The sequence below is a fragment of the Chlamydotis macqueenii genome, chromosome 2 (assembly GCF_036417535.1).
Source record: "Chlamydotis macqueenii isolate bChlMac1 chromosome 2, bChlMac1.mat, whole genome shotgun sequence".
Lineage (NCBI taxonomy): Eukaryota > Metazoa > Chordata > Aves > Otidiformes > Otididae > Chlamydotis > Chlamydotis macqueenii.
Window position 1 is genome coordinate 6,568,391 of NC_141557.1, and position 27,696 is coordinate 6,596,086.

Sequence of the window (27,696 nt, forward strand, 5' to 3'; positions counted from 1 at the left end):
TGTCCTTCATAAGTGAACCCGCACTTCAGGAGAGGGGAAATGGGTTGTGATTGATACCTTCTCTCATTTCACTCACAAGCAAAGGCCTTGATCTAATTCTCAATAAAAATCAATAAAGAGAATTCCAGTGATCCTTAACTAAACTCCAGATAAGTTAGCAACTTACTCTATGCGTCTGCTCATGCAGTTCCTGCCGAGTAACTTCTAGAGAAAGTTGTTCATAGCTGACTTGCGCAGTATTTGCAACTTTTACTCCTCAGTATTTCAAAAGTAAAAAAGAACTTAAACTACTGTATTCAGGGTTGGGTTTCTTCCCCCGCCTTGAGCACAGTTGGTCTTTTCCATGCATGCATTAGGTTTCTACAGCAATGTATGCGATTACCTAGGTTGTGGTCAGGGATCATATTTTCATTCGGCTGTGACATTTGATTAGTCACAGGCCAACTTCCAGCTGCCTGTACCTGTGTGTATGTGTACACTACACATGTGTACACATGGATATAAGCAAGTTAGGGAGAAAAAAAATCATACCTCGCGTTTTTAGAGCCCAGATTTGCAACCATTACATGTAAAACCCAGGCTGGACACCTTTCAGATTTCCCATGAGTAAAAGTGTCCTGCATCTTAGAAGAGTTAATTTTGGGGAGTCTAGTATAAAGCCATGTTCAAGAAAAATAAGAAAACAAAGCCTTTCTCTCTGATGTCCCATAAGGTGTACTAAAAAAACTGAAGCTGAAATGAAGATTTAATGCCTACTATGTTAAAAAAAAAAACAACCAAAACCCAAAAACCAAACCAAACAAACCAGAAACAGAAGCATTTATACACCAATAATGTGGAGAACAAGAACACACCAGTCCCACCAGCAAGTACAAAGAGTGTTTGTGTGCGTTAGGGAAGGACTATGGAATTCAGCTCCCTAAGAAGTCAGTAAGAGGAACCCTATAAACAGTGGAAATACTTTTAAATTCGTACAATATTTATCTAATTGATTGCCACTACACATAACGGCACTGCTCTAAACTTTACCACCAAACGCGTAACAGAACGGGGCTGTGAAGGCGCCTCATCCATTTCACAGCCGCACTGATGATTCCTTTATGATTCCTTTCCACGATTCCTTTCTATTCAATTTTACATGCTCACACAACTCCCAAACTTGTCCCGATGCCATTTAATTAATTGAAATCACTCAGCCTGAGACTGCAAACTGAATGTTGTAATCCCTCTTGTTTAAATCAAACTTATTTCAAATGTAGGCAAATGCCATGCCTGGTAGGTGTGCCTCTCTAAATATGTCAAAGAATAATCTGCGTGCATGTCCAATTGCCAAGCCACACGGCTTGGCAGCCCTGCTGTAGTGGTATAAATATTATGCCATTCAAGAGCAAAAAGACACCTGGGCTTAGAGTAAGCCTGAGGGAAGCACCGTGAGGTTAAACCTCTGATTTTTACATTTGTTGCTCTATGCTGAGAACCGAGCACATACTTTCTTGCCACGGCCAAACCCGCCAGACACGGAGGTGAAAGGTCTCCATAAAATCAAATAGATGCAGTTTGAGGAGGGCAGGCCACAGAGGGGCTCTGCAAAGGACATCACTGCCCTCTGCACAAGCGAGGAGAAGGGCAGAGACGGGCTAAACCAGCCAAAGCATGGCTGAGGCCTGGAGGGATGAGTTCAAACCTTCCTCTTCCCCAGCAAGAGCCTTGGGTGGTCGTGCTCCTGTGATAAGGAGCGGCTTTGCCTCGGCAAGTCTTTTTTCTTTCCATCAACTTTGTGGCTGCATTGGGTCCATCCTGATGGGCTACAGATGCTCTCATGGAGGGGCAAAGACAACCACAGTAGCTGGAACACTCGCCACAGCCCTGGATCATCTCTGCTGCTGCTGCTCCCCAGCCCACAGAGGGGATTCTCCTGTTTGCTCCCTCCGACAGCCTGGGCACAAGCCTGGTTTACAATTTACGGGGATCCGGACAGAGACTGATAATGTATTCTTAGATTTAAGTGGCTGCCAAAAAAATCCTCATGGAAATCAAGCAAAGCTGCTTGTGAGACCAGTTGAAGACAAGCTAGTGTCTGCCAGACATCTACAGATAACTGCCAGGCTCAAGTACTCCAAACAGTACCAAGAGTTTAACATTTATTCATACAAAATGCTGAAACCCAGCCTGCCAGACTGACAAGCCCTGTGTTTTTTCACAAGGGTTAAAAAAGAAGAAGGTTAAAATAACTCTGCTGGTTTTAAACAGTGGAAATGTAGAAGGAAAAGTACGGTTTGATGCTTGCAAGCAGGGAAGTAAATTCAGCTCCTGTGGGAAAAAAAGTGTAGCAGCAATCCCAGGCAAATGTGATTGTGCAGTAAGAAATATCTGAACATTTCTGCCCTGAAGTCCCTCTGCCAATTGCCACCTCTGACTCATCTGCCCCCACACCCGTATTTCATTATTATCCCCTATAAAAAGTTGAGTTCTGTAATATTAGCAGGACAGATGCTCTGCTCCCTGTCCTATCAGTATGGCAAGGTTTATGCAAAATAAAATATATATCCTTAGAGCTGATAAACAGTTATTGCTATGTACAGTCCCTCAGTGAGTTATTCACACGATGAAATATTTACAGTGTTTGAAAAGCCAAGCTCAGAAATTCTGCTGTGATTTTTAGTACAATGAAAACCTACATTTACTTAGAGCTTCAGTAACACATGGATGCAGAATAACTCATTGAAGAGCACAATGGGTTGTATCATTAGATGGTGTAGACCTGTTTTGTCACCAGTACCTTGTGTACAGTCACATTGCTTTAGACTGGTGTGTGCGACACCTTAAGGCACCATTTCTTGAACATATCTAAGATATTGTGCCTAATATGGCATATTATTTGGGTTTAAATCATAAGACAACCAGAAAGCCTAATCACATATATTTTATATATAAAATAAAACCATAGGAGCTTGAAAGCCTACAAGTTTGTGATCCATAGATCATATATTTCAGGTTCCCACCAGTGCCCAAGCATCACATGAGCCTGATTCACATTGAGTTAGCTTCTGGAAGAGTCACGCTGGGCGTGTGCCAAAGAAGGCAGGACAGGAAACCAACCCAGAGGCTCCACCTGGAAACCTCTTCTATCAGAGGATGAAAGGCTGAAATGATGGAAACTGTACGTCAGCTGATGAGCACTGACAGAAGCAGTTAAGATTTTTATAGCTGGATTGGATGGTGAGAACTCACCCATAGCCCATTAAATCATTAGGATGAAACACAGAGAAATAGAAAGAAAAAAAAAAAAAACAACCCAACTTTCAAAGTTTCTCCTCCTTTCTTTCCAGTTCTGGGAGTCTGAAATTTCCTTCTGCTTTTCAGAAAACTCTTAGAAACCTGTTTTCTGGAGAAAAAACCTGTTGGTTTTTTTTTTTTCGGTTTGGTGACAATTGCATTACTACTTATGCTACCAAGACCTCCTTTCTGGAAGCATCAGCACACCTTTGACTTTTGGACTCTAGGCTGTGTGTCCTGCCTCTCCCTCAATTACTGCATTGGTGAAATAAAGTCCATGAGCTCCAGCACAGCTGCCTCCTCCTAAGGAAATATCTACGGCAGAGGATGCTGCATTTCCAGACTCCTTCCCAGAACTGCAGGATGATCTGAAACTCACTGGGGATGCAGCAAAGATTTACATGGGAGAGCAAATACAGGCTGCTTTTCTGAAAGCCTTACAATGCATTGACCAACATTTCACATTCATCTCAGATCAATGAACCTTCAAATCATCATCCTATATTAATGTGCATCAAATGGTGATAGTTTACGTAAATTAAATTAGGGAAAATTGGTGGTAATGGTGAATACACTAAGATTCTCGCGAGACGAGACTCTCCCTCCAGATTTATCACTCTTATCAAACATAGCCTCGCTGTAGTGAGCTCTTACTTCCTGGGGTTTTGCCAGCTGGGTAAACAGAGAGGTTAAGGCAAGAACTGTAAGGTTGGACCTGACACCCAAATCCATAGTACTGTTTGAAATAATTGCCCCAGCACCTTAGCTGAGGCACTAAGCACCCACTGGATTGACGGGCCGCTGAGGACACCCTGCACCAGTGAAGACTGTTCTGGCATCTCCACAGAGCTTTAGGAAGTGAACTGCCAGCACCTGAATGGGAATATTTTTATCTGATGTATTCAAGATCACTCAGCAAGCTCTGATCAAGGAACAAAATCTCAAACCTTCATTTCCCCTCTCTCTCATTCTAAGCAGTATACGCCTTAATGCCTCCATCTGATACGGCAATCCTAGTCATCTGAAATTCAGCAGTGTGCTTTCTTGAGCATCCTTTTAAACCTCATAATAGAAAAAAAAATCTGGGTAAACAACGTGCTGACTGCAATAAAGAGCATGTCTGTACCGCAACCGAGAGATGTGAAACAGCAACTGTACAGCCACCAAGCCTGCCAGCACCTTGGGGTGTTTACGCAGGTGGCTGGCTGAAAGCTCCCTGCACAGGGTTACCTGCTTTAACTCCATTAAAGCGCGTACCCTCTACACCTGCAAGGTGGCTGTATGGAATCACAGCGCGTCAGTCACACAGTCCCTCAGACTTCCTCTGAGTGGGGCACTTAGCAAATTAAAAATACGCTGGTTTCCTCTCTGTATGTTCAGTGATATCTGCTGTTATTGTGAAATTAAGGATTATTCTATATGTCCATTTAGTTTTCTCAAATACAAAATATAACCTCACATTTAAAGGGCTACAATACCCACAAAAATCCCATTGTGCCAGAATTTCTCCGCTTGCTCTTACTCACCTCGCTCCCTTCTGACACACACAGAGGCTAGTTTAGAGAAATAGTTTGCTTATTCTGGACTTTCTTACCATTTCTCAAGTATAATCATGCTGGTTTTCCCCTCTGCTTGTGTGGAATCAGAAAGATAAAGAGCTTTAAAGTGGGAAACATCCCCCCCTGAAAAGTACCTGGAAGATGTGAAACCATTACAGAATCAGAAACAGCTTTTCTGTCTGGAGTATCTAGACTCCAAGTTGTCCCTTAAATTGTGAAATACACAAAAATCAGTGTCCCCATCTGTCAAAAATGGGCGACTGCAGTGAAATCACTTGCTTTGCAACCCAAGTAGGAGATATAATTTGTCTGGCCTACCCTCAAAAGTCTCCCCAAGCAAAAAGAGGGGCAAATGAATCATATGATGCAAACATGAAAACAAAAAGTGGGAGATCAGCAATGCTAACTTAAATGGAGCATTTGTTCCACATAAACTACACGTCCACAGTGAGCCAGCAGATGTGTCCCCTTCACCTGAGCAGAGAAGCTCAATCTGAAATAGCAGGTCTTAGGCTCTTTGAAATAAAATTTAGTTCTGGTTTTGATACTGAATCCATCTTGGCTGAATTCCTTCATCTCTCTGTGGCTCAGGCTCATCACCTTCTGTAAAAAGGTGGAAAGAAGACTGAGCACGCTATTGCTATCCCAGACCACAGTACATTATGGCAAATAGAGAACATGGATCATAAAGACTCTTTTGATCTGCTACAGTAAAACCTCCCAATTGAAATCTTTAGGTAAAATTTGTTTTGGGCAAGTAATGCTAAAAATGTTATGTGTACATCCAATCAGGCTTTTCAACCTCTCCTGTTATTAACTAACACCAGTCCTGCTGCAGTCCCCCACGACATCCCCTTGTTACCATCTTACCCTATTGAAACTGGACTATTTGTGCTTCGAGCCCTCTCTCGTAGAGACTGTCTTCGCTGCCACTCTTAGCCAGGATTTACTACATTTGATTTCTCCCCTGTGAATGAGAGCAAAAAACCAAAAAGACTTACTGACCTGAGCAGCAGCACCCCCCCTGTGATTTTGCTGTACCCTCCCTGCTACAGTTTGAACGTCGGCAGCAACCCGCTCCCCGCTGAGCAAAGCAGCTCAGCTTTAAAGCATCTCTTAACCTAAGTTAGAAACTCCTGCGTGTGAGTAGGAGTCAGCTGGGGTGAAACTCAAGCTACCAGTGCGGTGAAGACAACTCCAATTTTCATCTGCTACAATAATTCCTCTTTTGTAACAACTCATTTTCCCGAACAGCCTCTCATACGGGATTTTATAATTGCGTCAGTCAGATTTCGTCAAGTCTTTCCTCAAGGTTCAAAAGAGGTCTAGGAAACTGGGGCAAGGAGGGAACCAGTCTGCATCATCACATCACTTTCGTGCAAAATATTGCATTTGAATACAATTCAGCAATTTTGTTCTTACGTCCTTCACAATGCCCGAGCAAGCAACACAGAGCTGAGACCTGTTACTTTTTCAGTGTATTACTACATTGGTCATCTTGTATTTCTGTTTAACAAGAAGGCATCTCCTCAGTGTCTTTGATGAAGAATATTATTGCAAGGACATAACGAGCTTCCCCTGCATCTTCTTGTCCTGAAACGTTCCTTTTGCCGCTAGATAATGGACTAAATCCAAGATTTCCATGCGAGTTCCTGTTTCCAATCCATCAGCGAACAGTGTGTTCTTGTGTCTTAGCTACATGCTCTTCCAACTGTCTCCTGAACTGCAGGCGTTGAACCTCCCTTCACATTTCTTGTTCTTCAAGATGCCAGTTGAGCTGGGAAGAGCTCTGACACCTGCTGCTTAAACACAGCATTTACTACAGTCTAAGAGTGAGTAGGATAATGAGCCTGAATTTTAGAAACCAAAAAAGGGAAACAGACCTGTCCCATATGCCTTTAGACCTGCATATAGGACTTTTTTTTCCTGTAACCTTCTCTCAAGTTGTAGTCCTGAGAACGTAAACATCCAGCTTTCACGGCAGGAGGGTCGCGTAACCCAATACAGGGCAGAAGTCTGCCCCATTGCAGGTGAGCTGGCACTTAATCTAATTTTTAGTTATCTGAAATATTAAAACACACAGAACTTCTGCCAGCTCAATTTAGCTGATTAACAGCTTTTGGGAGGAGAATGCTCTTAATGTATAGAGCAATATCATTTTACAAATATAGATAATTATTTTCCAGGAATGGCTTAAAACGACATACATTACAGAATAGGTCTGATAAGCTACGTCTGCCCCAGGACGTATGTCAGGACAGCTCTTGTCACAAAAACCTTTAAAGTGAACCAGCTCTGCATTTCAAGTCTCACCTATTTCTGCCTCATTTTCTGACACACTGGGTATGGGCAGGGGCTGAACACAGAGACTGAACTGTGACACACCAGTGCTTGCCCTTCTCCTCCTTCAGGCAGGAAAGGCATGGTAGCCATACAGGGCTACGATTAAATTTAGGATCAGACTTTGCTGAACTTGTCCTACTCATCACTTCTAACCTTGCTTTTATCTCCTCAGCACTTCACACCTTCCCTCTGCAACATCAGCTTTTTCCTTTCAGTCTCTCTTTACACCTTGATAACCGTGATGCTCATCAGAATATGGGAAGATAAGAGTCAAGGAGGATTTAGGCAGAAAACCTGCCTAAATCCTCAACCTGAGACTGGCCAGAACAACTGGGTGATGAGCACATTGCTTAAACAAGGAATCAGTAACAATTTAGGACATTAAGGCAGTATGAGGATCACAAAGTGAAGGTCTCTGTAGTTATTAGTAACTTCCACAACATCTTGATGGGATTGATCAATATTATCAGAATTATACAGATGGGAAAATAGGTTTTCTAATCCCAGCTGTGGTCTCCTCATCACAAAACTGTGGGCCTACCTATACATCAGCGACTTTTTCCATGGCATATACATATCTATATGCCTCTATTTGCCACACCACCTCACAGGTGACCTTACCTACTGACTGAACACAGCGTAGCTGTCGCCAGCATACTGGAGCAGGTCTAACCAGACATGGAGGCACCCCAGGGTGAACTGGCATGCTGTTGGGGAAGCGCCGCTCTGAGAGCAACTTGCCCATGGTTATAACATATCAGGAAGGAAAAAAAAACAACCCAACAACTCATTTGCACATATACGGGTTTTTTCCTCAGCTAGAGGAATGCAAATGCCATGCAGCCTTTACATTGTCTCTAACGGTTTGGCTGATTATCGCCCCTCTAATTCCAGTTCACACAATCCACACAGCACTTTCTTATTATGGATGTGCTGCTGACATGTACAGAGACTGATTAGATAGCTAGGCACAAGCCAAAGAAATAATAAATACACAACTCCTCTTTTCAGAGAATTATTTTATGATAGGCTCTTGTGGGCACAGTTGAATTCGTCATCATAATTTGATGTCTGCCCTTAGCAAAAAAAAAATTCCAGCTATTGAGTTAAATCTTCCAGATAGATAAATCACATCATAATATTTTTCAAGTTTATCATTTTTCCATCTGTTAGACAGTGAAATATTCTTGACTATCCTCATTATAGCTCTTACAAAGCTACCTTCCTAATCCTACAAGTGGGACAAGAAATGCTTTCCCCCTTATATACATGTCCCACCTTGCCAATGTACCCATTCCTTCTAATCAGTTTAGGAGAAAACTACACCACAAAGGCCAAGCACACTTCTTTTTAGGTAAAAAGACGCTTTGGTGGCCAAGAGATATCTTCTGTTGACATGCCAGAGGGGTCTGGCTATGAGTGGACAATCTACACAGGTAAGTGGGTGGGTTGCAGAATAAAAATAGCCTTCTCTTGGAGCCAGCTATACTGGTCAGGCCCCAGGGTGGCATCAGTGGTGGCCTTGTCCTGTCTAACTGGTCACTTATGGGCTGTGCTCAAAGGCAGCTTCATAACACAGAGGTGCAGAACGAGCCCAGGCTATACACTGCAATAGATGACCAACCACAAAGAGGTTGGTTTCTACTCACCAACATCAAAAAGGGCTCAATAAAACTAGAAAATATGCAGTTGGTAAGGTTGACTGAAAGTGCAGAGTAACTATTAAGCTTAGGAAAAGATGACTGCACGGAAAGGATATGACAGAGGTCTGTAAAACCAGGCGTGGGACGGAGATGGCAAACAGGCAGTGGAGCATCAGATGAAAGCAGCAGGTGGAAGGCTCAAAACAAATACAAGGAAGTACTTCTGATATATTATGTTCTTAAATAGCAGAACAGGTGCTGTTGTAGGTGCTAGAGGTTGGGTTTTAAAACACAATTGGACAAGATCATGGAAGAAAAACTCATCCAGGTCTACCAAACACCAGCTTTAGCTCAGGACTTGAGCCATAAACTGCTGGAGGCTGGGAGAGTGTAACAGGAAACATCCTCACATTCTTGTCCTGTTCTTGCACTCCTCCCTGTACCTGTGTTACTGGCAACTGGCACAAAAAGAGACTGATCCAGATGGATAATTGGCCTGACCTGGTACATTCATTCTTGTGTTGTAACTGAAAATGAATTTCAAAGCAGTAAAAATAGTAAAGTAACCTCACACCTAAGCAGAAGGTGCCTTTATATGATTATTATTTTCTAAAGCCTAACCTTTACCATTTGTAAAATGCTATTAAGGGTATTCATCTTTTAAAGATACTCCAAGATCTACAACTGAACCAATAAAACAATGACAAGGAGTTACCCATGCTATTAACGAAAACCTCTCAGCCACTGAGGTGTGTCAGTATGTGCTGGTGCTCAAGTCCAAATAGTCAAGGGTCTGTGACAAGGACTTAAAACAAGACACAAAAAGATATCAGGCATTAAATTTGATTTTCAGAAGAACCAACTGTCACTGAGCATTTAATGCCTTTTGAGGTAAAATCCTCCTTTTTGTGTTTATTTTGGAATCTAGAACAGAGGGGCTTCGAGCTGCTGTTTTCAGAAGCGTGAAGAGTCAAGTCCAAACCTACGTGGCCTGTTTACGGTTATGGGATTTTGCAACACCAGTGACAGGATCAAACCTGGTCGATTCCTGACTCCTATCAGGAAAGAAGGTGGGGAGGAAAAAGCAAGCTGGAACTGCACCGCCTGCAATGCAGAGAAGATGTATCCAAGTCACCTCTAAACACAACCCTTGGATAAGCCGTGTCAGCACAGCTGCAAAACTTGCCTGGGAAGCAAGGTAAATTACGAACGCCATTACAGGGCAGTTAGGAAGCTACTACTCTCCTTTAAATTAGCTATTAGCTATTAGCTAATTTAATGTTGGCTTCTGTGGAGTTATTTTGCACAGCAGGGACTGCAGAGAGGCACACTCATGTCTACGTGGTCACTCAGGGTTGAGGCAGTGCCATGAAGCTACCCTGGCAGCTGTTCAGCTGCAGTGAGACTCCTGCTATTCCCCATACCTGCACAGAAAAAAACCTCTGCTATTGTGATTTCTTCACTCTAATTCTTTTCTAGTTTAAGCTGACTTTCTGCTCCATGTATGTAGCCCCATAGCTCTAATTTCAGCTGAGAGCAAGCACCAAGCGTATCATTCCAGGTCCTGAGCAGCCACCAGCTCCCTCCAACAGAGAAGAAGCACCTCTCGCTCTCCCAAACAGTTTTGTAATTAAATTTTAAAGAGAGCTGCTCACTCACCCTTTTTTTTGTAGTATGTTTTCATTTCAGCTGGTGGCTCACTCATAACATCATCATTTCTCTACGAGTCTTCTCACGATTACTTTTGTCAATCTTGAGTATTACAATTTTTCTGTATTACTCTCCTATGTTTCAAGGTTAGTTTATGCTGTCGGGATTTCTAGGGAACTTGTTGCTTTGCTTTGTGCTCTGTATCATACTGGTGTTTATTTTTGGAAAAAAAAATGTAATGATTTACAATAAGACCCTTGTTTTACAACCTTCCAGTTTTAAGTTCAAATAGACTTCACACAGTCTCTAGTTTTCCTACTACCACTGCCAGGAAGGAGCTGACTGATAGGAAAAAAACCCTCTGGTATCCTTTTAGGAAGGAAGAAAATAAACCCAAATCTGACAGCAATAGAAAGTTGTCATCTGCTCTGGGGTAAGGAGGAGATTTCTATTGCAGCCCAGTGGAAGCAGCAGTCTCTTTAGAGACAGAAGAAGCACTTACAGTGTCTTGCCAGCTAAGTGAGGTAAAAACCAGTTTACTGTCGTGAAAATACCATATGGGGAGAGTACCCGAACTGAGAACTCTGCTCATTCCTACAGCAAATCTTGTATCCGTGCCAAATCTACTGACAGGCTGAAGCTGCGAGTAAAAGGACTAAACAAGGCATTTGCTGGCAATAAGTCCTGCAATTTCGGGGAATTTTTGCCTTTTGGTGTATGTAGCACTATCACGTCCAGCAATGATGACGAACATCTCCAGGAGGCTTGGCTGACTATGGATGCACAAGTCTTTGAATGAGCATGTACAGTGACCAAGGTTCATTTGCTCTCATCTCCTTCCCATTAATGTGTCTTAGCGACCATCAGCCAAACGCGCACATTGTAGAAGCTCTTCCTCCCCAAAATACAGTCACAGAGGGCCAGAGTCATGCCTGGGGTAGGTTTATGGGCTTTGCATCACTGGACCTTTTCATTGAATGATTTTCTTCTGCTTAAAAGAACTACATTTTGGTTTTACACCTCCATGCATGTCACTACCGAAAGCTGCTATTCTTAGTTCTAAGACGATGAACTAAACGTAAAAGACACAGTTCATAATACAAAACAAAAATAAGAATCAGAATATACAGGGCAGGGACAGACAAGTGCCTACACATTTCAATATCAGCTCTGTCTACAAATTGTCAGCCCTAAAAGGTCATTAAAACGATCTGTCCTTTTATCAAGAGCAAACTCTTGCTGACTGATAATGCTGAAAAGATGATGCTAATTCCAGCCATCTCTGGAAGCTAATTTAACCCTTTCCTGACCATCATACATCTTGCCTGTGATATATGAGATATCTTCATGCAAATTCAGTTATTTTCCCATCAAAGGCATTTTCAGTTAATTGTGTAGCTCTTCAAAAGGCTTTTCATCTTGTCGCTATTTTGCCTTCACACCTACTGCCCTATCTTCACAAGGATTTCTTCTGATCCCTTCAGTAGGCACTACCTGGCTTTGAAGGAAAAATAAGATCAAGTATCATTTGCACTTCCCTTACAGAGGACCGTGTCCCTGTCAGGTGCCAAAACACTCAGCTCCCATTAACTTCAACACGAGATAGTGGCGACTTCGCTAACAATGTTCAGCTTTTTTTCAGGTTTGAGTCCTTCACATATTTCTGCAGATACCAGCAACAATTTCATTAATGAGTAGAGATTTTGATAACTTACACACGAAAATGTAGAAGGCTGTAAAGTCTAATGACAGAGCTGCAGATCTGCTTACTCAGAAGATAAGATCCCTTATGCGTCTTAACGAATCTAAGCAACATCCCACACGTTTTTCAGCATCCCGTGCGCTGGGCGATAACTGCAAACACATCCCTCTGATAAAACATAACGTGTGCCCTTTGCTAAAGCTTCAAACCTGCTGACACAATGGGGTTTCTCGATTAAATAGATTCCCCTCAAATATTTGTTTTACATGATAGATTATTTATAAGAGGTTTCAAATGCTCGAGCCTTCAGTCAATAGCTGACTATAGCTCTCTCTACTGCTGTCCCTTTTGATTTCCTTGGGTTTTCTTTCCCTGAGATCAAGGTGATCTATTTTTAGTGCAGGGACTAGTTAAGTGAGGAGTTGCTATAGTGACAGATAGCTGATACAAACCAAGTCCCACTGCAATTCCTCCAGCTGGTAAATGAACACTACCCAAGGTTGGGCAGCCGGTTTGGGGGACGTTAATAACTGCCCAGGACTCTCAAGGTGACACTTAATGTATATGAAGTAGCCAAAAGGCAGCCTGGGTGCCTTTTGTATGAAATACACACTCGCTGCCTTTGTTGGCCCAATAAATAAGTTAGTGTTGGGTTTGGACTTCACAGTGGTCTCCTTCTGCTGGTCTGCTGGTAGAAATCAGCTGTACAAGCAGCCCTAGCTGCCTCTACCCGAGAAGTCACTCTGTTCTTGAAAAATTATCAAAAGAAGAGCAGTACGCCAGCATTGAGAATTGGGTGGGAAAAGATGCACAATCAGGTTATTTGAAACTTCAGCTCTCCTTGCAGCTGAATAGCTAAGCATCACAGAAATGTTGGTTGTAAAGAATGTCTGTAGGCCTCTTCTCCAATCTCCCGCCCAAAGCAGGTCTGGTATCAGCCAAGACCAGGTCAGCCACGGCTTTGGCTAGCTGAGTCTTGAAAATCTCCAAGGATGGAGAGGCCACAACCTCTCTAGGCTACCTGTGCCAGTGCTGCACCACCCTCTTGAGGGAGTTTCTGCTAACATCTAGTCTGACCCTTTGTTCTGGTTTTGTTTAGTGAGGGGGGGCCTAAGCTGGTAGCTTCTGTAGGAAACTGCTAGAAGTCGCTCCCCTTTGTTCTGTGGACTCAGCCAGGCCTAGGGCGGACCTGCTGCTGGCCAAGGCCGAGCCAATTGGTAGCAGAATGTCCCGTGATAATGCCTCTGCGATAACATATTTAAGAAGGGGAAAACTGAAAAAAAAGGAGAAGATGTGAAGCAGCTGAGCGGAGGCAGAGAGGGGAAGGCACGAGCCTTGTGGGCCTTGCAGGCCTCACCCTCTGGCGTCCCACTGGGCAGCTGACTGGGCCTGACTCGGCCCGGCCCGGCTGCAAGAAGTGGAGAGGAGATGAGAAGTGAACAAGATGTAAAAAGGATCCTGAGAGGTGTCTGCCAGCGTGTTGTGAGGAACGACTGCAGACGCCAAGGTCAGTGAAGAAGGAGGGGGAGGAGTAATGCAGCTCCTGGCCAAGATTCCCCTGCAGCCTGTGGTGACGACCATGGTGGAGCAGGTTGTCCCCCTGCAGCCCATGGAGGTCCACGGAGGAGCAGAGATCCACCTGCAGCCCGTGGAGGACCCCACGCCAGAGCAGGTGGAGGCCTGAAGGAGGCTGTGGCCCGTGGAGGGCCTGCTGGGACAGCTGTTCTAGAGGGACTGCACCCCGTGGAAGAAATGACCCGCGCCGCATGAAGGACTGTGGCCCATGGGAGGGACCCCACAACGGAGCAGGGGAGGAATGTGAGGAGTTCTTGCCCCGACGATGACGCAACGGCATAAAACAATGCGTAATAAACTGATTGCGACCCCTATTCCCTCTTCCTCCCTGTGCCGCTCGGGGGGAGGGGAGAAGGTAGTAGAGATAATGTTAAGCCCGGGAAGAGGGAGGGGTGGGGGGAGGTTATCAGTTCCCTGTCTCATTCTCCTGCTAGTTTTAGAAATAAATGAGTATTTTCCCCCAAGTCCAGTCTGTTTTGCCCGTAACGGTAACTTTAAGGATTTCTCCCCATCCTTATCTCAAACCTTGAGCCGTTTTTCCTTATATCATCTCCCCCCATTCTCTCGGAGCGTGGGGGGAGGGAGAGAGAGACTGCGTAGTCGGGTCCCGATCAGGGCTGAACTATGACACCCTTCTCAGCCAAAAACTCAAATGTTTTACTCGTTTTATCATCTGCCACTACTAAGAAGAGTTTGGCTCTACTGCCTTTGAAATTGCCCTGCAGGTAGCTGCAGGTAGTTGCAGGGTTCTGTTAGATTGCCCAGTAGCCTTCTCTCTGATGGACAAAAAACCCTCAGTTTCCTCAACCTCTCCTCACAGATCCCAAAACATCAGCTCCAGGTCACAAAATATCCTGATAGTCCTCCAGGGAAACTCACTCCAGTTCCCCAGCATTTTTCTGATGGGGAGACCAGAAATTGGACACCCTATTCCAGGTGCAGCTCCACCAGCACCAGGTAGAAGGGGATAATGACGTCTCTTGACTGGATTGCTCTGTTCCTCCTGATGTAGCCCACCCAGTATGTGATTCACCCTATTGGTAATGATAGCACATTTTTGGCTCATTTTCCAGATTATATCCACTACAACCTCCGAGTCCTTCTCACTGGGAGTCAGTCATCAGTGCCCAGTGTGTACTGCTGCACGGGTAGCTCTTCTCGCTCACCATCCAGGTCACTAATTAACATTATCAGTCCCCATAATGATCCCTGGATGTCGACCATGCCTAAATTCAGGTATGTCCCTTGGGAAATGTCAACAGTAATCCAGCTTCTCATCCTTTCAGCTCAGTCCTTCTCTCAAGGAGGCTGGTACAATCCTCGCCTCTGAACACCCACCTGACTTTTATTCCCACTATTGCAACAAGAACCTCTCCGTTGCAAGCTTTTCATCTCCCTCATAACTCTGGTTGACTTTCCAACTCATTTCTCCCTCATCTATATTTCTTGAATTGCTTTCTTGCTCTATTCTTGTTTATTATCTGTAATTATACTACATACAAGTCACGGAGATGTCACAAATCATCTGTTCTTCTCCAGGAGCATCGCCCGCCAGGAAAGGCAGGTTTGTCATAAGAATCCTGCGTACGCTATCGTAATTCTTGCACTGACTGAAATAAAAACGTGGGGCCAGATGGGCAGGATCTGCTAAACAATCCGGTGACTGTAGCTCTGAGCGTGTCAAAAGGGCCCTTGTTACCCCACAGAGAACACAGCACTAGGAAGCAGCTGTTTTCCGATGCCTGGAAAAAAACTCTGAAGAAACAACAAGATGCTCTTAATTAATGTCAGCTAATCCTATCATCCCTCCTCCAGCTAAATCACCCCAACTTTATCAAAGGAGGAGCAGAAAAAAAGCCACAACAGGAACTCCTCAGCGCAAGCGTGTGATGCCGCGCTGGGCTCTGTACTGACACCAAGCAGGGCTGTGTGACCTTTCCGGCACGGAGGATTCAAGCCTTTAAGCCAAGCCTGCCAGCCGCACAATGGTATCTCACAGAGGAGCCCTTAATCTCTCAAGACCTAAGCCTTCGTGTTTCAGTATGACTCTGTAATGACAATAAAATAGATAAAACAATTTCAAGGCATTAAATCCCACCTCTCTGAGCCTTTTTGAGTCCTTGAACTGCTTTTAGGTTGGACAAGAATAAAGGTGAAAGTAGAAAACAGCTGAATCCTGGTAATTCCTGGGATTTGCTGATCCAATAAACCTGACAAACAAATTGCCTTAACAACATCTTTGAAATTGCACTCTTGGGCAATTTGCTGAAACTTTGAGCAAGGAGTCAATAGTCCAAAACATCGATTTCTAATTAAACAAAAGTACCCACCTACATAAATACTACTGTCAAGTGGAATTTTAGGCTGTGAAAACAGATCTGGGCTTGAAATTTGCTTTTAAAGCCTGGCAACAGCATTTGCACTATAGATGCATTGGAGTATAAATAAATTGTCGTCCAGCTTACCATGTTCAAATCAAGTACAAAGTCAGAGCAGGATAACACTTCCTCATACAGATATTTTCTGAAAATCAGAGCCCTTGAAAAGCACAAGTGAAAGAAGCAGGGGAAAAAATGATCCCTACACTGCTCCCACCTGGTGCACTAAGGATGAGAGAGGGTGCATGGAAATGAGTAATTCCAGTGATTTTTGGCATGTAGGTTGTGACCCTCCAGCATTCACCATGAAGGCACTCCAGGCTGCGTTCATTAAACTGAGGTGTCATACATGAAAGCTTTATCGACATTATCTTCTTTTCACCTCAAAACCAAATCAGATAGTTAATTATGTCACAAGGTAAGAGAGAGAGTGTTCCAGCCTTATACACATATCAGAAGTGATCTGTCAACAGAAGATAACAGAAGTGGAGGATGGAAAAAGGAAATCCTGATAAATACTTAAATATCGTCTGCTTTCAGAAACAGGCAGTGTCTGCATCTGCTTTCACTCACAGTCCGTGCCTGGCTTCTTTCTGCCTCGGTTTCTCCTTTTCCCCCTCAATGAACCCCTCTTCATTCTTGCATTTCACAGCTTTACCTAGATTCAATCCCAAGATTTGCTTTCAGATTCTCTCTGTCTTTCAGGACCAACATTCATCCTGCTTTTCCAAATGACAGCATTCAAATAGAAGCAGAATTAAAGAAAAGTATCCTTAAGACAGTAAGAAACTGAGTATCTATGATGCTGCTGTGTATAGGGGACGAACACCTGCAGCCACAAGCACCAACAAGGTCTGTAACCACATGGACTCCTCCCAGATGGGAGCTCTCCCTGCCCAAAACTGGAGCAGTTTGTAGAACAGCCTGCGGGAAGGGAGGCTGGCCCTGCTGCTCCCACCCACCACGTTGTTGACAACAGCACGTCAATGCTGAGTAATTCAGTCATTTAGAGTAACCTAAGTATTTCTGACCAAACTTTGTGACAAGGTGCACAGAGCTGCCTGGAGCACGACTGGGAAGAAACATCGGTGGGCAGGTTCACCTGCAGCACCGATCTGTAAATTTGTGCCTCAAGAGAACATACTGTATTTTCACATGTATAACCTGTCCTTCAGACAAAACCAACTGTCTTTGAAAGTAAATTACTAGGAGAATTTGCATTATTGGACAACTCACCGTAAGGGCAAAGAGTCTACATCTTCTTTAAGCCCACAAAGAGCTGCAGAGGAGGAAGATGCTGGGCTCCGCACCAGGGAGGGAGCGAGGGAGGAGTCTGGGGCAAAGCGCTCTGCTCAATATACCTCCACTTCAATTTCTACCAAATCAGTGGAGGTGTTCTGGGTTTATTACTATCTGAATTTACCAGTATCTGCTTGAAAATACCTTGCTGATATTATTGCTTCATGGGCACAGTCCTTTCTCCTCTATGCAGAATGCTTCAAAGCTGTGTACAAAGATGGGATGTGCCAGAAAACAGCAGCACAGCGACGATAAGGAAGCAGAAAATGGCAAAATAAAGTGTCTCAAATATTTCATCAGGCTCATTGTTGGTTTTGTTCTTCCTCACAACCAACTGCAGAAATTTCAAAGCCTCCAGATCTTGGAGTTCTCTGTAGTACAAGATTAATTGGTACTGATCAGCCAGGGCTGCGCATTTTCTAAAATCACTGTCAGCTCAACAGAGCATGAAAACCAGTAGAGAAAATCATTAACAAACCAAAGCTGTCTCAGTTTCTCATGCCCAGTCTCTGACGCTGGTGGTTTTAAGCTGCTTTCAGGAGCAACAGGATTTTGCTCTTTCAGTTGGTTTACAGCAGCTGCTGAAACGTGCAGCAACCCCCTCGCTCTCATTTATTTATCCAGAAATTTTTTCACTCTGGTTTCTCCCCCACTGCCTCAAAACAGAAACATCCCACTAGAATGAAAAAAAAATAAAATAAAAAAAATTTCAGCTTCGGTCCTCCCACAAGCATCATCATCCGCTTTGCGGAGAAATGGTGGATGATCTACAGCTTCTCAGGCTGGAGGGGCAGGAGATCAAGTCCTGTCTCCTTTTGCAATCGCTTTTCCGTTCTCCTCCCACACGTTTTCTGTCCCTGTTCTCAGGGCAACTATTTACAACCCGGCTTGTGCCGATAAACAGTGATGTGAGCCAGGCCCTAGGTTTCCACTTGCACTTGAAGAGGCTGTGAACCATCTGCTCTTTGGCTTGGTGTAAGTCCTTGCCCACGGACTGCTGTCTGAGCTGATCGTATCGTAGGGCATGTTAACTCCATGCAGCGGTCACTGATGCAGTCACTGCATCTCCGCTGTCAGGAAGGAAAAATATCATTTCTCCATTTGACACATGATCCACACTCACCCTCGACTCCAGGTTGGGAAGGTCCATGGCAAGTGATGGAAGAAGACCTGTGCATTTTTGACTGAAAGAGGAAGACATTTCCCCTTGGGTTGAGTATCTAAAGATACTCTAAAGTACAGCACCTCCCAGATCCGCTCTAGAGCCTCAGCAGCCCTCCATCCCATGGCGGTTAGCAGGCACATAGGATAAAACATGTGCACTGAGTGCCACCAGCATGGCTACAGCAAGTTACGGAGCAACTCAGGGCCAAGCCCCTGCCCTTCGCACTGGGACCGATCAATTCATGTGCATGGGGGTGCAGAAGCATGTTTGCACATGTATGTACTGGGATCAGAGTAATTCGGCAGGCTCACTCCTAATTTAGTCCTAATTTGCACCTGAATTAGAGCAGCTGGCAGGGAAATGATCCTTGTGAGCATTATTGAGGTGCGACAGGTCAGGGGCTGAGGGGCAGCACTGAGGTTTGCTTGGAGCTCGTTGGACCCAGCTTGTCGAGGCTCAGCTTTGGCCCCTGCTAAATAAAATCCATGGCCACAAATCCCAAGAGGAGCATCATGGGCAAGGAGAAGCTCCTGGGCACTTCCATGTGGCTAAAAGCCTCCAAAATGAGTGATTTGAGGTGAAATGCCTGGGCACAAGGCAGTGCTGGGGGTCACAACAGCCGCATGTGCCGCAGAGCAGCTCCTTTGCTGGGCACTGACAGCTCGGGTAGAGAAGAAACACTTTTAACTTTATACCTTTTGCATGTGTCATTCAATCCTTCACAGAATAGATGGTGTCCTTTAAAGGGCAGAGAATTAGCCTCGCTGGGGCCAAAACGTTGTCCCCTTCAGAAATGCCACTAAGCGTATCTACTTACAACACATCAGGCCGCAGCAAGAGCCGGCAGGCAGAGGAGCTGCCAGGAACCCTGCGCAGGCAAACAGCGACCACAATAGGAAGGAGGAGACTCTGCGGTGGTGATCCAGAGGTTGGAAAAATTTGGGGTAATCCCAGTCCCCAGCCCTGCCAAAATCATATTGCATGAATCGGCTTCCCCGCTGTTTGGCGGATGGCTCAAGCTTTGAGGTCTCTCTGTTGGCTGCTCCTCTCCTGGAGCAAAGCTGTGGGCTCTCTGCCTCCACCCCATGGCTCTCTCTGCTCTCGTTTGCTCCTGGGGCTCATTCAAGCTTTTTGCCTTCCCCTCTGTGTGCTCTCTGCTTCTGTTTGGCCACACTAATATCTCCTCTTCCTGTTCACTTGGCATAAAAGGATTGTAAGGCTCCAAAACTAGGGAGCTACAGGTATGCTCATTCTTGGCAATGCCACCTTCCACTTCTCTATCAGGATCATAGAATCATAGAATCATAGAATCACATGGTTGGATGGGACCTGTAAGATCATCTAGGATGCAAACCTCTGCAGCGGTGCAGAGGAAGGATGGAGTTTGGCTCAGCCAATACGCAGAAGAAAGTACTACTTGACAAGTTTTTGTTAGCTTTAGTTGCAGTGGCCTGATGGTATCTATCCCTGGGAAGAGAAAAAGCCATGCTGGCCCAATCCTATTTGCAGTGACTGGAGGACTGTTCCTTAAAATGCCTACAGAGATGGCCAAGAAAAATAATGAACTCTGGATTCAACTAGACCAAGTGACAGAGCACCCTTTTCCAAGGCATCTAAGGACTTTTTCCTCTTCTTTCCTTCTCCACTCCTTTTCCCAAAAAGAAGCACTCCTGCACGCCACTAATACTGATCATAAAACCCGCTGAGCGCCGGCAGTTCCCTTGAGAGCTGCTTAGACAGTGTTCAGCAAGGCGTAATAGCTACGAGATACAGATTCAATCTAGCAAATCATGCAACGCTTTTGTTTTGACATTTCCCTGCAAATAATTAAGGTCATTTGTGAGGGGGGTAAAAAAAAAGCATTTGCAAGTGTTAACCCGAAAGGAAAGTATATTCTGCTGGGACGGCAGAGGCAATCCCCATGGCAGTGCATCCGAGGAAAGTAGTAATACATATATCCCATTTGCTTTTTCCTCACTCTTGTGACTTGGTAGCTCTCTGTTCATGATGGAAACACAGGGCAGGGAGCTGACCTGGTCATGCTGTTACAAGCATGGCATCTGCAAAATGTGTAGAGTAAGTACTGCGCAGAAAACGCTGCTTCATGCTTGTTGTGTACCACTGGAGTGGGCTACAGAGCTGGATTAATGGGAGTGAGGAGGAAGAGTACTTTTTTTTTTTGCATTTCTGGCATTACACTTTCAACTTTTTTTTAATAACTCTGTTACAAACATTCCAGTTCATATAGCCAGTACTCTTGGTGCAGGACATTGTTTTTTTCTCCATGGAGAAAGACAAGGATGGAGTTTAGAGCTAGGCTCTGAGGAGGACTTGCAACACTGTATTTGGTGCTTCCAGCAGCAAATCCTTTTGCACGTGTTGACTATTCCCATCTCATTAACAGAACTACAAGAACAGAGTGATTTCGCGGCTCAAAGTGCCATTAATCACTCAATGAACAAATCGCACGCATGTTCCTGCCTAGGTGAGAATGTAGGGGTTTTAATTAAAAATTTTGAATCAATTTGACATCTGGGCAATCTGTAATCTAAATTTTCCCCTCTTCTTGCATAAAGTCTGTTACCTGTCTTTGTGCATCTTGTTGACACTGTGAAACTCCAAAGACCTGGGTCACATTTCATTTACATCACCTTGACCTCATACCACCACTCCAGCAGAAGCCCTCAGAAGGGTTTAGGGGAATGCAGAACAAGGCATGGTACCTTAGATTTAAAAACACTTAACTGTACGAAAAGGAACAAAAGGAGAAGCATTTGCAAGAAAGACACTTAAAATTAACACAACTGACCACTAAATAAATTGCAAAACATTAAATAACAGAAAAACAAGGTTTCTGGGCAGCCACCCATCCATCAATAGCAACTCCCCATCATTAAATCTGTATGTACCTCTGCGCCGTCCGTATGACCCAACACAACTCATACCTCCGTAATTCTGCTGGATTTAACGCAGTGACTCCTGACCAACAGAGTAAAAAAGAGCCTTGCCTACCGGTTGTACGAGTCAGCCTCTCAAAACTCTGCCTTCTTCGGCTGATTCAGTGTAACACCAGTTTTAAACCTCTTAGTCACAGGACAGAATCTCAGCAGCACTCATGGTCTTTGGGGAACCACAGAGTTGTAAAACAGCTGCCATTAGTCCATATAGGAAACGCATTAAACATTACATTTCTTCACTATTCTTAAGAAATACATCCCAATCCCGTTGAAACACCCCTTGTCTCCTGGCCAGCTGATCCCTGTGTGATACACAGAAGCTCTCTGACACACACCACTCAGCACCTGAACTAGAGTTAACACTCAGCAACCAGGAAAAGCTTTTGATTAACAGAGAAAGGTCTCTAATTGAAACCCAAACACAATTACATTTGCAACTGCAGTACCAGAAAGATACAGTTATAAATGCATTACTTATCAGATTGATATGCAATTTTTCTCTACTGAAAATTCATCTTTGAATATACAGTGTTGGCCTAAACCTAGCATTTAGTTACTATTCTTCAATCAAAGTAACATTAGTTATTACTATTAGTATTAATATTAGTAATTAATCAACAGCCTGTTTTGAATGTATTTCATAGCATTTACTGTAAACCTTCCCGTAACGTCACTCCTTTCCTAAGGTTCTATCTGATGTGTATTACAGGTGTCAGCTCAGATGTTCATCTCTGGTGCAAACCCACACAGAAATAACCTCCACACAACAACTGCAGATTCAATCAAGGAAATTGGGAAGCACAATATTGTCGCTCAATTATTCGTTATCCCCCACTCACTGCCCTCTCCCAAGACCAATGTCCCTCCTTTTCGGATGGGTAACATAGATGGTCCCTACCGAACAGGCCATGAGGATCGGAGTGGCGCCTCTCCGAGCTTTTGCACTGCTCCTTTCTCTTCTTGCTCCCTCTAAAGCTACCAAAGCGCTTCATGAGCTGCAACATGCGCTCGCGCGGCAGCTGTCGGTCATGCCCAGGACTGAAGAAAAAAATCTCAGATGCGATCCAAAGGCACCACAAGGGGCAAGGAAAGGTGTTGCTTACACCAGCCTCCCAGGTGCAAGAAAATAAAGCTCCAGAAATACGATGTGGCTGCAAAAAAAGTCCAGCTTGCTGGCGGTTCAGCTGTGAGGTACTTGGTTGTGGTCTTCGTGGAGAGCCGCTCCGCAGCAGGCTGCCAAACTTCGCACGCCAGGCGCTTCCAGTGTTAATTCCAGCGTACAGTAACTCGCCTGCAAGTATCTGTGGGCACGGGGAGACGTTCAAAGTCTGCCCAGCTTGCAGCCGTGGAGCTCTTATCCGTCATCCGTCAGAAGCCTCGGAGACCGAAGCAATGTTTCCCAGCGGATCAGCTCATGCGGAAAAGGTCAGGAACCGGCTGATAAGCTCCCTCGTTTAAAAAATACTAACTATGCAAAGGAGCCACAAGCCCTCTTGAAGGGAATTGTCATGTGCAGCTCAGCATGATGACTCTTTAAACAGGCTGTAAAAGGAAACCACCCCTGGACAGACAATTCCTGGCAGCGAGCGTCCTGGGCACACTCGCACCGTGACATGACATCACCCAACTATTTTGATTCATGTGCACTGTTGCAGCGACAGCATAGTCCAGCTGCCTATTGACGAGCTCCGAAATGCCCAGCCCCCCGCGACTAATGACTAATGGATTAATGGGAATGAGCTTCTTCCAATTCATAAAAAGAAGACTGATACTTTCTGGAAACCATAGCCGGAGAGATGAGCTGGACTTTCTCTAATGACGTGCCCTCCTCATGCTATGCCCATTTATATGCTCTGCATAGATGGCTCCATTCAAATTTGCTAGCTGCAAAGCAAAAGGCGCCCGGGACAGCTGTTTGTAACACAATTGAAATCCATCTCATGGTCTTTTCAATGAGGTAAACATTCACGGGGCTGTTGCTCATCCCCACCGGCCGGGGTGTATTATGTTAGGCTCCAAGCCTGTACATTTAGAGCTGTTTATTTCAGGAAAGGGTTGAGCAGCGTGGGCTCAATCTTGAGTAGCTGGAAAGGGGAGCAAGCACAAACCATGGCATGGTCGAACTACCACAGCCAATCTTCCTAAGATTACAGTAAATGTTCTGTTAAATCAAAAGCTTTTTTTTAAAAAGTCACAGAGCACCAGCCTTTCCTCTGAACCTCACTGGAACTTGAGGCTCAGAACTTCCAAAAATCAAACCCTTTATGAGTAATGAGAGCCTTATCTTTTTAATTCCCAGGAGGAATTAAAGGTCATACCACCTTTTTCCTCTACAAAGAAGCATGCCTTTTTCTTTGTGCCCATGATTGCTCCTGGGACTTAATATCATGAGAAAGGAAAAGAAAAAACAGCTGTGAATACTGCAGAAAAGACTTTTAGCAACACAGATTTCTTACAAGCTCTGGTCTTTCAGAAAGATGGCTGTCTCCAAGACATTAATGCAAGGATGTCCCAGGACTTCAGAGACCCTAAGAGAAGGTGCAGAGATGACAGCAGGTTCCTCTGCTATCCTCAGCTACCAGTGACTTCCCTCAGTCTACCCTATGGAGAACGTGAAAGAAGACAGTACAGAGGACACCTTTGTTCTTGCACCTAGAAACTAAAACAATCAAACTACTAACAAGACGCTTAATTACCTTCCAGACAAAGCTTTCACTGATATTCAAGTGGGGAACCACAATAATTAATGAAAGGCTGTTCCCAGCCTTTGCCCTCCTGACTTGCCCTCCTGCTTTCTTTTACCCTCACATTTGTGGCTTTGTTTCAGCTCTGCAAATGCAGATCCCAGTGTTTTTCACCAAATAACAATCTTTTGCATAAAATAGCCTGTCAGCACAGTGCTTTTAGAGAGCCCCTTCTCCAGGCCCTCCCTTGAGGCTCAATGTTCACCCAACGCAGAGGAGAAGCAGGAGGAGCAAGAGGAACATTTAGAGATTGGTAGGGGAAAGTGTCAGTGCTACTTAAATATTTGTTTTAACGTAGTTGAAGGAAGTGTCACGCTTCTCACACCCCATCCGGCCTTGTGTGACCACCACATTTACCTCTGCAAGCCTGTTCTTCACTGTCCCTTCCCTCCATTCTGCCATGCTCAAGTCATTGCGACTGAGACAGTAGCCGTAGTGGGACAAGCTCTGGCTCTCCCCATAAGCATGTGTCATGGGCCAGCTCTCAGCTTACTTCCATGAGACCCATAACCTGCACAGTCCTTCCATTTGAAAAACAGTTCCCCAGTAGCAAAACTGACCTTGCTGCAGTTTAAGCCTACTGCTTCTTGTCTTATTTGCCACGCACATGGAGAGCATATTGTTCCCTTCTGCTCCGGAGCAGCCCTTGACATATTTGAAGACAGCTATCCGGTTCCCTTTCCAGCCTTTGCTTGGCCAAAGACACAAGAAGTGCTGCCTACAACACCCATGCAATCTAGACGTCAAGTTTCTCCTCCTTAGAAAAGCATTCCTCATTCTTCAGTGGCCAAAGGACTGCTGAGAATGACTTAATGTCATCAGAAGCCAAAAAATTCAAATCCCTTTTTAATGAGGTAAGAATTTGTATTCCTTCAGCATGGAAGCAGCCCTCTTTTTGATAGAGGTCAAGGATAAATAGTAGCTTATGACCTTTTCAAGCAGGGCCATCACACCAGGAGGGCTCATTTCCCTTTATTAAGGAAAGCAGCAAGACCCTAATGTTTTGCACAGCTACCAGAAAACGAAACAAGGCTGTTTAACAACTGACTTTCACAATGATTTGTTAAAAAAAAGCACTAAGTGCTTTGAGTATGATAATTTTGTCTCCCACAGCTAATGGTCTAACAGATACTAGCACATTTACACCACATACTACATCTTTTTAATGATTCCAGTGGAAGGATCTTATAAAACTAATAATAAAAAGCTGGGCTTCAGAGTTCCTTTGGGGCCATCTATGTTCTGGAGATTAAAAACACAAATCCCTTCCAAACAACCATGAAATGGACTCTTGTCAAGCTACTTTAAAGATTCCCAACTTAGTTCTAGCATATCATGTTTCTTGAGCGGCACAAGCATAACTCCATCCCCTTCCCAAAACCATACCCAGGCTTGCTCTGAGAGGTACCAAGTACTGGACAGCTTAATAAAATTATTTGGGAGCAAAGAGCAAACAAACACTCATGCATGTGTGTGAAATCCTCCCCTAGTCCCGCCGCTCAAGCCGTTTCATGGCCTTAGAGCAGTCTCTATGCTGACAACTCGCCAACTTGCCTCCAGCCCCACCATCCTTGCCCCAAATCACCTGTTTCTCTGACAGTTTTACTTCAATGACCTAGTGTCCAGTCCAAAACAGAGCCTAAAAAAAGGCTCTAGAGCTAAAAAAGGCCCCACATCTCCTGGAGCTCTCCCTTACACTGATTCTTGCCTTCATCCCATCAGTTGCTTGTGTGTCAAACCCACCCAGCAATGTCCTCCCCTGCTCATCCCAGCCCTCCATCCCCTTAAAACACCTGTTCATTGGGGTTTTTTTTAAAGGAAGGCTGGAGCACAGAAAGTAGAAAAGATAAACCTCCTTCTACTGTTTTTTTTTCACTAATTCACAGGTCCACATAAGTCTCACAGCAGGAGTCGTCTGCAGTCCAGTCCAAAAAAAGCCCATCTGTGGCTGGGCTCCCTCTTCCTGATGGTTCTTGCTTTTCAGTTCTGCAGGACAAAAGAACCTTTTGTACCTCCCTTAGTGATTTAATGTGACTCTTCAGGCAGAAACATAAAAAAAAATCTTCCTTTCTCTGGATGCAATGTGAAGATTCATTCCATGAGCTAGAATTCGGGGTTGAGTGTTCAGATTTGGTCTCCAGGTAGGAAACATGGAAAATGCCACGGCACCAACCGAGCGCAGCCATCACAGGGTATCTGACCCAGCTGTCAGAGCTTCGGAACACAAACCGATTCATCTGTCTCGCAGAGGTGTAAATCCTGCACCGTGGTGAAAATACTTTAAACACCGCCATTTTGAACCATTTCATCACTTGCTTTTTTAATAGGAGATTTAACCTGATGTAGAAATGCAGCAGGTGCGGGGCAGGCAACAGGAACCAGTTAGTCCCATCAGGTTTTATTCTAGTGTGAAAATGGAAAAAACAATACTTTCCTCCTTCAAATTTAAGAGCTTATTTAGCACAAAACAGGAAGGCTAAAAAGCATATGTATCCCCTTTGTGACAATTAATGCTTCAACTGGCTTCAGACTGCAAATCAGCAAAACCAAATATTTCCCTTTCCTCATTGCTGAGAAATTTCCTTGTTTAAAATTCCCTCTTTTTTTTTTGCCATTACTCAAAGAAGTAAAGTTTAGTTACCTTAGAAGGGTAAGGCACGAATCATGTTTGCATTTCAGCATGGATCACATTTCTCTGCCTTTTTCTCTGAATTTTTCTACATCAGAAATCAGAAATCAGAATTTTTCTAAATTTCTCTTCTCAGTTCTACAGATGGATGTTCACAAAATTAAACATTTTCTAACACTGTCAGTGGTGCTGGGACATGCTTACAGGCCTCACAACACCAGGCTGGCTTGAACTGCAACTATATTTCATCTAAATAGCAAACCTGGAAAATATTTCAAAATAACATGCAAATAAATATGTAAAAGAGATCTTTGCTCTGAAAAAACCCCACTCAAGACTACAAGCGATGCCATGTGCAATAACAGAAGCCTGTTTTGCCTGAACACCATTTGCAGGCTGGTTGAACAGAGCACGCAGCCTGCGTGTTCAAAGTGAAATCCAAGCTATCACTTTCTCCGTCTGGTCCAAGTCCAGCTCACACCCCATAAAAGAATTGCAAGTTTATGACTCCAAGCTGGGCTCAATTACTTCCCATAATCATAACCAAGTGTTTCACCGTAACGAGTTTTTGTCTTTATCCCCTGTTTTTTATACTACTTCTTGCTGCTTTCACTGTGCATTAAGAAAGACTTCAATCTCTGAAACTGTCAGGCTGGCACTAAATTGGTTTCAAAAAATCTGAAAGTTTAATTTCACTTCTTTTTAGCGATCTCAAAGGTGCACACTAGATTCTCCAGAACTCTTGGTAAATTACTTATAAATTACATCCTGGCGTC

The 27,696-nt window shown here is 44.2% G+C and overlaps 1 protein-coding gene across 4 annotated transcripts in view; it reads right to left on the bottom strand.

The window, feature by feature from the left end:
- The window catches only part of PRKAG2 (protein kinase AMP-activated non-catalytic subunit gamma 2), a 221,023-nt gene that overhangs the window by 93,100 nt on the left and 100,227 nt on the right, over positions 1–27,696 (bottom strand). The window contains exon 1 of one of the 4 annotated variants that reach the window (XM_086741806.1): positions 22,446–22,563. The exons of the other annotated variants lie outside the window; for them this stretch is intronic. Within the exon in view, the coding sequence (XP_086597932.1) occupies positions 22,446–22,551 (106 nt within the window). The 5' untranslated portion in view covers positions 22,552–22,563. Of the gene's footprint in view, positions 1–22,445; positions 22,564–27,696 lie in introns of those variants that run through there. 4 annotated transcript variants of the gene reach the window in all.